Here is a 12,174-nt window from a genome sequence, read left to right on the forward strand (position 1 = left end):
TAGAAAATATTAAGACCTGATTGGTTGCAGAGGAGTAACACAGACCTTTCTAAATGGCAAATGGGACATACAACCCCCTTACCAGAAGGTAGTTCTTTACACCAATGTTCTTAAAGGTTTCATTAAATACATTGATGTCTTCAGGCATGCTCTTCGGGTGGTTCAATAAAATCTCATTTCCCAGCCGCCATATAACCTGTGAAACAGAGAAGTGTTAAGAAAATAAAAAAAAAAAAAAAGAAATCTTGTACAATTATGACAAAATGCTTCAGAGATACACTGTGGCCTTTGTCCACAAGGTCCAGGTCTGCTGCATGTTTTCAAGCTGAAGGAGGTGTACACTGGCTGGGCCCTTGATGAAATATTTAGAGGAAAGGGACTGAAGATGAAGGTAAAAGGTTTTTTTGCCAACATATTTCATTTCAATCTCAAACATTTCATTTTCAAGGTTTCACTAATCAGTCTTTAGTAAAAGGATAATCTGGTGGCTTGCTATTGTTTACTATACTTTGCTCAACTATACTGAATAAGCCTGAATGTAGATAATTTCTTCCTTATACAAGGATGAAGACATTGCAGTATAGGAATACAACTACCTCCGGAGCATTCCTCGTCACGTCATGACTTTGGCTCTCCAGAGTCTGCACATAGGAGATGAAGAGACTAGCGGCCTTCTGCCATTGGTTCTTATACAGAGCCTCGTGGATGAGATTAAAACATATGTTGGATGTTTTAGTAATATCTTTGTCTCCAGCATGCATATCTATATAAAAAAAAAAAAAAAAAGAAAAGAAAAATGCGTTAGTAGAGCAAATCAGGAGAAATCATCAGCTCGACCTAAACTAAAAATGCAAATCAACTAGTCAGCATGAAATCAGCTCACCAATATCTAATAGCTTTGGGCACAAGGCGCTATATTAGTGGTGGTCAATTTTCCTGATGTGGAGGCCGTCAGAGTCTGTAGACATGCAAGAGGAGATGGTCAGAGGCTACAACCATGCCACAAGTGATGGTCAGAGAGTACAGGCATGCTAAAGAAGTTGTTGTAGACCAAGTACATGCTTCAGCAAACAGTCCCAGACTGTTAACACATTACATGAGATTGCTGCTATTAGAGGGTAATAGGGAAAAACAGGCTACTGTCTGCAGGGGCCGCAAAGAAAGTGCCAGCAGGCTGGGCACCAAACCATTGTACACAAGCAAAACTACTTACTCCATGTGCGAGGAGCTTTGTAAAATCTGGCTAAATTGGATTAGATTTAAATTTGTTGATTTGCCCCTTCAGGACAAAAGTTGCGGGTTTTCACTATGACGATTTACCCTCTCATTGACCAGGTGGCCTTTGTCATCAACAAAATGAGGGGAAATCCAAAATTATACAGCCATCACCAGAACAAAAGAAGAAGAGAAACCATCCAACACTTGTTCCTGTGACATTTGACTAAGTGGGAAGAGAGAGATTTTTTTTTTCTCATTTTCTGGTGCATCTCTGGGACAAGAACTAAAGGGAAATTTCCCAAAAACGGGAGTAAACTGCGCAAAAAAAAAAAAACCCCCAAAAAAAAAAAAAACCACAAATGGTCTTTGAACCGTTACATAATCTATCCAACACAGAAAAAAAAAAAAATACACACAATTTCACAGAAATGAGTACACCCCTCACATTTTTGAAAATATTTTATTCTATCTTTTCATGTGACAACACTGAAGAAATGATACTTTGCTACAATGTGATGTAGTGAGTGTACAGCTTGTATAACAGTGTAAATGTGCTGTCCCCTCAAAATAACTCAACACACAGCCATTAATGTCCAAACCGCTGGCAATGGTTTATGAACAGCCTTATTCTGAGACTGGATAATGTAGGAGCAGTAACACACTTATGAAGTAATTCTTCTCTCTCCCTTCCTGTTAGCATGGCATGTTGACACAACTGGGCAATGAAATAGAGCACAATAGTGGTTGTTACGTCTATATATCTGGATTAAATTATTTTGATATATCACACATACATATACACACATACACACACACTTCCTTGAAAAAGTATTCATACCCCTTGAAATTTTCCACATTTTGTATTATAACCAAAAACAAATGTATTTTATTAGGATTTTATGTGATAGACCAATACAAAAGTGGCACATAATTGTGAAGTGGAAGGAAAATGATAAATGGTTTTTAAAAATTTCTACAAATAGATATCTAAAAAGTCTGGCGTGTATTTGTATAGAGCCCATTTACTCTGATACCCAACTAAAATGTAGTGGAACCAATTGCCTTCAGAAGTCACCTAATTAGTAAATAGACTCCACTTCTGTGCAATTTAATCTCAGTATAAATACGGCTGTTCTGTAAAGCCCTCAGAGGTTTGTTAGAGAACATTAGTGAAAAACAGCATCATGAAGGCCAAGTAACACACCAGACAGGTCAGGGATAAAGTTGTGGATAAGTTTAAAGCAGGGTTAGGTTATAAAAAAAAATATCCCAAGCTTTGAACATCTCACGGAGCACTGTTCAATCCATCATCAGAAAATGGAAAGAGTATGGCACAACTGCAAACCTACCAAGACATGGCCGTCCACCTAAACTGAAAGGACAAGCTATTTTGCAAAGAAGAATGGGCAAAAATGTCTCTAGATGTGCAAAGCTGGTAGAGACATCACCAAAAAGACTTGCAGCTGTAATTGCAGTGAAAGGTGGTTCTATAAAGTATTGACTCCGGGGGGCTGAATACAAATGCACACCACACATTCCAGATAATTATTTCTTCAAATTTTTTCAAACCATTTATCATTTTCCTTCCACTTCACAATTATGTGCCTCTTTGTGTTGGTCTATCGCATAAAATCCCAATAAAATACATTTATGTTCTTGGTTGTAACATGACAAAATGTGGAAAATTTCAAGGGGTATGAATACTTTTCCAAGGCACTGTATTTCAAGAAGTGCAGACAGAAGAACAAAAAGGCAGGGAAACAAGGAGAAAGGGTATAAGTGCGTGAGAAGTATAATTTGCTAAAAATAAAACAGATATTGGGTTCACACTTTTTCAACGCATTAACATATGTGCATTAATGCGTGTTGTTTAGCATAGTCCATTTGAATTGGCTGTCTAACACCATATAAGATGCATGCACTTTAATTTTTTTTTTCTGTAATGCAGTGCACAGCAGTAGCGTTGTACCATTCATTGTAGTGTTCTGCAATGCATGTCCAAAGCCATGGTGCGCTGGAGCAGCCTTTCTCAACCAGGGTGCCCAGGCACCCTGGGGTGCCTTGAGGTTTCATCATGGGTGCCTGATGTCTAAAAATCAACCAAAACTTATATACAAGCCAGCGGGTGGACAAGCCTGCCTTTTAGTTATACAAAGCCACAGGTTTCATTGTGCACCATTATGACCTTCTAGCCACTGGAGTCCTGACAACCAATGACATCATCAGAGACGTGTCCTGTACACTAAACATGTCAGGGAGGTGCCCCCTACTGGTTTACTGGTACACTGCACCGCATGGCTTGTTAAAGACATCCGGCGGCCATTTTGGAAAATCTCTATGTAAGTGTATTTCTTATTTATGTGCATCACCATTATTAAAAGTTACTACACTATCAGAGGCTTTGTCTGGGGCTCTTTAGTGTATGGGAGCCCCTACTCCTTGAAGGTTTGCCTGACTCCTGCTTATCTGAAGTCTGATGTCTGGGATGAAAACCCCCTCTGGTGGCTGAGATTTGTATTTCCGGAGGCCCTCTATGGATCCCTGATGTATGACACCTGGTGGCTGCAGCATAGATGACCACTACCTATTCCAGTGATCCACATCCAGAGAACCAGGAGTAGGTCTTATATACTCCATATGCAAGCATTTCATCTATCTGGTTAGTGCAAATCTATACTCACTTCCACCATCACAGGAGTCACGGATTTTCTGCTTTGTTCTGCACAGTCTACTGGTGGACTTTAGTCACTGCAATGTTTTCATCTGACACTGTCATTTATATACAATTGACACGTCTGATACTGTCATTTATATGCATTTGTATTCCTTTATGGCTTCTAGTGCTGCATTGTTTGTTTATCAATGGCATCATCAGTAGATGAGGAGGATGTCAACTGCCTGCACAGCATCCTAGTTTGACCCTTCCCTGCCCCTTTTCATCAGTGTTGGGGTCACATTACCTCAGTGATGGATAAAAACTGAGGGAGAAGAGAAACATTGGAATACTAGTTGGTACCAGTGTGCAAAAGTGTATTTGCTTTGGAAGAATAAATCCCCTCTAATGTTGGGTGTCCTACATGTGTGGATATTGCGGTGTTCTATAAAACTATTAGAATAGTTTTTCACATATTAGAATGGGGTGCCCTTTTAAAAGGTGCCTCGGAACTGTCTATAATTTTAAAGGGTGCCCTGACCAAAAAAAGGTTGAGAAACACTGCACTGGAGTACCAGTAAGCACACGTTCCCGTACACTGAGCTAACACAAGGGTTTCTGCAGTGTGACAACGAACCCAGCCTAAAGGTTTTAATTACCTTTTTCTCTTTTTGACCTCCTTGGAAGACAAATCCCATAATCTTCATCTTGTTCTGCCTCCTCTTCCACCCCTTCATCTGAATGGTCGCTGTCATTTTCCAGATCTGAAATTAAAAACAAAAAATTATAATCTTGCTCTGATTTAGTTTTATAGATAGTTTCTACAAATCTAAAGTTCGATATAGACTCAGTCCACAAAAATTAATACTTCAGTTCTGGTTAGGTACTGGAGAGTTAAAACCTAAATTCAGGCAAACAAATACACAGATAAAATCCATGTATGGGTTCTCTTTTGCCTGCCAAAGAATATGCATTCCTGTCCATCCAGTCCTGAGATTTACACATGCTTATCATAGAGCCCAGCCAGGTGGGTGACCCAGGAATACGGTGCCGGCCTCTCTGCTGTTGCATTGAAAGGTGGAGCAGCAAATGGATGAGTTTATCCCTCTGTTTACTCTGCTCTTTCCTCCTATTAACATGTTCTTTATTAACACATTTGCATTACAACACACCTTGTTGGCTCCCACTTCTGCCCCTCCCTCCCCCAGTTTGAGCACTGCTGTAAAAAAAAAAAAAAGGAATGACTGATTATAGAGCTGCATTCATCTGCGTCCTTTATATCTGCCAGGAGTTCACAATTAAAGCTAAACGTGGAAATTGTTTGGAATACAGAAAGTTTTAGCAGACCAAGATGTCTTTTAGTTAAGCATTTACACCTACTTTAAATCACTGACATTGAATAATCATGTACCCAGTGAAGTCTAATGTCCAGACTGTGAAAACACATGTCTATCCCAGTACTGGATTACTACGCCCAAATCCAGCTAAACCTTTTCACTTTTGGATAGAGCGGGGAAGGGTTACAGTCTCTGTCAGGTTTCTACAGCCCAGATAGACCTTTGCAGCAAAAAGTCCATCACGTTTTGGTGGCTCAAAGGGCCCCATTCACCAGAGCTTGGTACTGTTCAATGTTGTCAGACCAGTACAATCTTCATTCGAGTGGTTGTACGAATTACTCCTCAGGATCTCACCAATGTTTTTAGTTCAGCACAAATACACCGTACCAAGCCCTGATGAAGGGGGACCCCTTGAACCCCCACAACGTGCTGGTTTGTTTATGATACAAGAGTCTGAATAAAATGAAATCTGGGCTCCGTACATTCTGCTTTTGGCACTTTCCTCCTTGTACACTCAGTCCCTACTCAAGCAGGCAGCCAATGTTATGTGCTTCACCCCAGGCATGTGACATGGGCTCACTTCAAATCTAAGTGGCACCTTGGTCTTCAACAAAGCACCCCACAAATAGTGACAGGCCAGTGATGCTTGTGTCCCATGGACGACTGTGCTGCAAAATGTCACCAAGTCCCAGTCCTCAGGGACCCAGGAAAGGGGTGGCTGTGATGCAGAGACAGACACTACAAAAGCCCAGGATTCAGGCAGAGGTCAAGGCAGGCAAGAGTCATCAGGAACCAGCAGAGTCAGCAATAGGACAGGGAACACAGGTAGTCAGACAATCTGGGTCAGTAACAGGCAAAGCAGAAATCAGCAATCTCACAAACCAGGCATGTGGCAAGAAGTCCCAGTCCTGAAGAAGAACGTCCTCCCCTTCTTCAGTTTTTTCCCCATCCCCTCTTAGCTTGTACACCGGGTTGTGCTCCATAACTCTCTCCCAACCAGAGAATCCAGAGCTGTAGGAATCCGCAGTGGATCTACTGCACACCACGTTCCATGACACCATCTTCCTCTCCTACATCATCGTATTGGCTGTCTGATCCACGTTCCTGTAGCCTGCCCTCAAAGATACCACGCCAGGTTCTCCTCTCCCAACGCAGTGTCTATGTCCCCGAGATATCCAACATGGATATCCCAGGAGGCTGGTGCGTATCTGGAGGGCTACCAAGACTGGAGAACCAAAAAAAAAAAAAAAACATTTAAAAAAATTGGTCACCTTAGGTTGAAGAGTGGGCGTACCCCAACTGCTGAGCTGCAAGAAAACATGGCCAGAGGCCACGTGAGTGCACACTGCTAGGACCACCACCAAATGCACCCCATTTGTGTAACTGGGGCTGCACCACAACCACTCTTCAATGGCACGTTTGTGCAGTGCTGCAGGCTTTCAATGGTTAATACAGATGGTGAAGAGGCAACAAGTTGCCCTCAAGCCTACTGTCAAATGCCTATGAAAAGTGATCCACCGTGAGTTGATTTGGGGGGAGGAGGGGGAGTGGTGGTGTCAATGACAGCTATACATGTAAACTAACCCTAAATACCCTCCTTGGCCTGCAGGCGCCCCCAGTGTGGCAAGGAACGCACGCCAACACGTGCCTCAAAGTGTCATGTGCACAACCAGCCATAGCTGAAAGGATATAATCCGGCATGTGCACAACATGATCCATGAAGTCAGGGTGCACCACATATGCAGACACTGGAGGTACTGTGACAGCCAACCATCAGACACCAGTCCCAGATGAGCTGCTTAGGACCGGACTGAACACCCTCTGCTATAAGATCCGGCACACCACACCTTCCCTCTACAGTCATCTGAGTTCCCATTGGAAAGATTTACCTCTCTTCCTGCCTGGACAGGAAATCTCTCCATCGGGGACACATTGTGGGGAAGGGTTAGCACCGTGACCTAGTGGTTAGAGCTTCTGCCTTGCAGCACTGGCCAGAGCACTATCTGCATGGAGTCTGCATGTTCTCCCTGTGCTTGTGTGGGTTTCCTCTGGGTACTCCAAAGACAATTGTAGGTTCATTGGCCCTCATGTGACATTCCACTGAGAGTGCCAAAGATAGCTCCTCCCATTTCATCCCAACGGCAAGTAAAAAAGAAGAAAAAAAAAAAGCTCTACGGGAACAGAATGATAGAATATCTGACAACGTTTGTATTGCAGTCTGCCCCTTCCTGTCCTGGTGACACCTGAACTTCCTAGTTATTGTGCTGGTGTCACAGGGCCAGGAAGTGATGGAAAATCTCCCTATGGGGGGGGGGGGGGGGTCACAGACACAAATAAATGTCTGAGAGAACCCTCACATCAGAGCTCCCTGTACAGGGACACCTCACCCATCACCAGGGGGAACCCTCACATCAAAGCTCCCTGTACAGGGACACCTCACCCATCACCAGGGGGAACCCTCACATCAGAGCTCCCTGTACAGGGACACCTCACCCATCACCAGGGGGAACCCTCACATCAGAGCTCCCTGTACAGGAACACCTCACCCATCACCAGGGGGAACCCTCACATCAGAGCTCCCTGTACAGGGACACCTCACCCATCACCAGGGGGAACCCTCACATCAGAGCTCCCTGTACAGGAACACCTCACCCATCACCAGGGGGAACCCTCACATCAGAGCTCCCTGTACAGGAACACCTCGCCCATCACCGGGAGGAACTCTCTCAGCCATGCTCCATGCTGCTTCCGGTCTACAGGGAGAAAAACATCCTATGATTGGCTCCCGTCCCGCCCCTAGCTAGAAGGGGCGGTATTCATCTAGATCGACCAGTCAAGAAGAGCTGTAGCCATCTTATGGCTGGAAGAAACAACTCAATTAGAAAGTGTAGCGGCCATCTTGAGGCTGGCAGAACTCGGGAAGCAACAGAGCCTGAATATTGCTTGGCCGACACAGCCTTAGTAAACCACACAAAATGAAGTAAACCCTGCAAGGTAAAGGCCTAATGAGCTAGTAGTATGCATTGCACAGTAGCACATTATGAAGGACTTAGCTTGAAACAAAGCCCTCCAGTGGAGTGCTGTCTTGGCTCCCTGTGGCTTCCATTATCGCCTGGTCTTCCAGGTTAAGGAACTTTGGCTGAGCCGCGACACAAATAAATGTCTGAGAGAACATCTGCCTCTTCCCCTCTCTAACCAATACTAAAAAAAATGGTCCAGGAGGTCTATAATGGATAGCATGCATAGCACAACATAGGACAATTCCTCCAAGGCGGAAAGCTACTGTGGGAATGCTGGGCCCTGTAGTTCCACACTCTGAGGATGGTGGTCATCTGATGTCCCTTATCAGGATCACACCTACCTGCACACATCAACTAAACACCACAAACTAACTGCAACTCGCTCTGCATTCCTTTTCTGCTTAAATAGATTCACATCAGAGCTCCCTGTACGGGAACACCTCACCCATCACCGGGGGGAACCCTCACATCAGAGCTCCCTGTACAGGAACACCTCACCCATCACCGGGGGGAACCCTCACATCAGAGCTCCCTGTACAGGAACACCTCACCCATCACCAGGGGGAACCCTCACATCAGAGCTCCCTGTACGGGAACACCTCACCCATCACCGGGGGGAACCCTCACATCAGAGCTCCCTGTACGGGAACACCTCACCCATCACCGGGGGGAACCCTCACATCAGAGCTCCCTGTACGGGAACACCTCACCCATCACCAGGGGGAACCCTCACATCAGAGCTCCCTGTACGGGAACACCTCACCCATCACCGGGGGGAACCCTCACATCAGAGCTCCCTGTACGGGAACACCTCACCCATCACCGGGGGGAACCCTCACATCAGAGCTCCCTGTACGGGAACACCTCACCCATCACCAGGGGGAACCCTCACATCAGAGCTCCCTGTGCGGGAACACCTCACCCATCACCAGGGGGAACCCTCACATCAGAGCTCCCTGTACGGGAACACCTCACCCATCACCAGGGGGAACCCTCACATCAGAGCTCCCTGTACGGGAACACCTCACCCATCACCGGGGGGAACCCTCACATCAGAGCTCCCTGTACGGGAACACCTCACCCATCACCAGGGGGAACCCTCACATCAGAGCTCCCTGTACGGGAACACCTCACCCATCACCAGGGGGAACCCTCACATCAGAGCTCCCTGTACGGGAACACCTCACCCATCACCAGGGGGGAACCCTCACATCAGAGCTCCCTGTACGGGAACACCTCACCCATCACCAGGGGGGAACCCTCACATCAGGGCTCTCTGTACGGGAACACCTCACCCATCACCGGGGGGAACCCTCACATCAGAGCTCCCTGTACAGGAACACCTCACCCATCACCGGGGGGAACCCTCACATCAGAGCTCCCTGTACGGGAACACCTCACCCATCACCAGGGGGAACCCTCACATCAGAGCTCCCTGTACGGGAACACCTCACCCATCACCAGGGGGGAACCCTCACATCAGAGCTCCCTGTACGGGAACACCTCACCCATCACCAGGGGGGAACCCTCACATCAGGGCTCCCTGTACGGGAACACCTCACCCATCACCAGGGGGAACCCTCACATCAGAGCTCCCTGTACAGGAACACCTCACCCATCACCAGGGGGAACCCTAACCCATCACCAGGGGGAACCCTCACATCAGAGCTCCCTGTACAGGAACACCTCACCCATCACCAGGGGGAACCCTCACATCGGAGCTCCCTGTACAGGGACACCTCACCCATCACCAGGGGGAACCCTCACATCAGAGCTCCCTGTACAGGAACACCTCACCCATCACCAGGGGGAACCCTAACCCATCACCAGGGGGAACCCTCACATCAGAGCTCCCTGTACAGGAACACCTCACCCATCACCGGGGGGAACCCTCACATCAGAGCTCCCTGTACAGGAACACCTCACCCATCACCGGGGGGAACCCTCACATCAGAGCTCCATGTACAGGGACACCTCACCCATCACCGGGGGGAACCCTCACATCGGAGCTCCCTGTACAGGGACACCTCACCCATCACCGGGGGGAACCCTCACATCGGAGCTCCCTGTACAGGGACACCTAACCCATCACCAGGGGGAACCCTCACATCGGAGCTCCCTGTACAGGAACACCTCACCCATCACCAGGGGGAACCCTCACATCGGAGCTCCCTGTACAGGGACACCTCACCCATCACCAGGGGGAACCCTCACATCAGAGCTCCCTGTACAGGAACACCTCACCCATCACCAGGGGGAACCCTCACATCAGAGCTCTCTGTACAGGAACACCTCACCCATCACCAGGGGGAACCCTCACATCAGAGCTCTCTGTACAGGAACACCTCACCCATCACTAGGGGGAACCCTCACATCAGAGCTCCCTGTACAGGAACACCTCACCCATCACCAGGGGAAACCCTAACCCATCACCAGGGAGAACCCTCACATCAGAACTCCCTGTACAGGAACACCTCACCCATCACCAGGGGGAACCCTCACATCAGAGCTCCCTGTACAGGAACACCTCATCCATCACCAGGGGGAACCCTCACATCAGAGCTCCCTGTACAGGAACACCTCACCCATCACCAGGGGAAACCCTAACCCATCACCAGGGGGAACCCTCACATCAGAACTTCCTGTACAGGAACACCTCACCCATCACCAGGGGGAACCCTCACATCAGAGCTCCCTGTACAGGAACACCTCATCCATCACCAGGGGGAACCCTCACATCAGAGCTCCCTGTACAGGAACACCTCACCCATCACTGGGGGGAACCCTAACCCATCACCAGGGGGAACCCTCACATCAGAGCTCCATGTACAGGAACATATCACCCATCACCAGGGGGAACCCTAACCCATCACCAGGGGGAACCCTCACATCAGAGCTCCATGTACAGGAACATATCACCCATCACCAGGGGGAACCCTAACCCATCACCAGGGTGGGGAACAATTCCTCCCGCCACTGACACCAAGGATGGGGCACAATTCCTCCCCCCACTGACACCAAGGATGGGGCACAATTCCTCCCCCCACTGACACCAAGGATGGGGCACAATTCCTCCCCCCACTGACACCAAGGATGGGGCACTATTCCTCCCCCCACTGACACCAGGGATGGGGCACTATTCCTCCCCCCACTGACACCAAGGATGGGGCACTATTCCTCCCCCCACTGACACCAGGGATGGGGCACTATTCCTCCCCCCACTGACACCAAGGATGGGGCACTATTCCTCCCCCCACTGACACCAAGGATGGGGCACTATTCCTCCCCCCACTGACACCAAGGATGGGGCACAATTCCTCCCCCCACTGACACCAAGGATGGGGCACAATTCCTCCCCCCACTGACACCAAGGATGGGGCACAATTCCTCCCCCCACTGACACCAAGGATGCGGCACAATTCCTCCCCCCACTGACACCAAGGATGGGGCACAATTCCTCCCCCCACTGACACCAAGGATGGGGCACTATGGGGTACAGGTTAAGGAACTTTGGCTGAGCCGCGATGACGTCACTCCCACGAATGTTCGGGGTCCCGGGCCACGGCACAGTGCTCTGAAGGAACGGCACGGGTATACCAATCCTTCACGGGAATATTAAAACGAGCTAAATGTTTCTCATGTAGGAGATAATCATTTTACCTACAGATGAGCTTTATTATAGGCCTACCTATAGGTCGAATTGTTTGCTACCACTTCAAGGCACAGCGGCCTTCTTGTGCTTGGCTCAGCCTGGATCTTTGAATTTTCTTTAGCAATGTCTTTAAAACGCCAAATAAACATAATATATTGGTTTTTAGTGAAAGCAGAACTGGGCGTTGGGATTTCAGACTATATGTAATAGAGAGAGAAATTATATATATATACATTATATTGCTGAAAGTATTGGGCCAGCCCTCCAAATCATTGGATTCAGGTGTTCCAATCC

At 47.7% G+C, this 12,174-nt stretch overlaps 1 protein-coding gene across 8 annotated transcripts in view; it reads right to left on the reverse strand.

The window, feature by feature from the left end:
* The window catches only part of TAF1A (TATA-box binding protein associated factor, RNA polymerase I subunit A), a 53,080-nt gene extending 42,305 nt beyond the window's left edge, over nucleotides 1–10,775 (reverse strand). The window contains exons 1-5 of one of the 8 annotated variants that reach the window (XM_089685049.1): nucleotides 7,884–7,943; nucleotides 4,531–4,635; nucleotides 884–958; nucleotides 597–763; nucleotides 83–196 (exon numbers count right to left, since the gene is read on the reverse strand). In XM_089685049.1, coding sequence (XP_089541175.1) covers nucleotides 83–196; nucleotides 597–761 — 279 coding nt within the window. In that variant the 5' untranslated portion in view covers nucleotides 762–763; nucleotides 884–958; nucleotides 4,531–4,635; nucleotides 7,884–7,943. Of the gene's footprint in view, nucleotides 1–82; nucleotides 197–596; nucleotides 764–883; nucleotides 959–4,530; nucleotides 4,636–7,648; nucleotides 7,668–7,701; nucleotides 7,721–7,860; nucleotides 7,974–8,673; nucleotides 8,693–10,730 lie in introns of those variants that run through there. The other 7 variants (XM_089685044.1, XM_089685043.1, XM_089685048.1 and 4 more) reach the window with 7 other exon arrangements.
* Between the last annotated feature and the right edge of the window lie 1,399 nt (nucleotides 10,776–12,174).

This window comes from Staurois parvus, unplaced genomic scaffold (assembly GCF_062004578.1).
Source record: "Staurois parvus isolate SC_StPar_1 unplaced genomic scaffold, SC_StPar_1.0 ptg000362l, whole genome shotgun sequence".
Classification (NCBI taxonomy): domain Eukaryota; kingdom Metazoa; phylum Chordata; class Amphibia; order Anura; family Ranidae; genus Staurois; species Staurois parvus.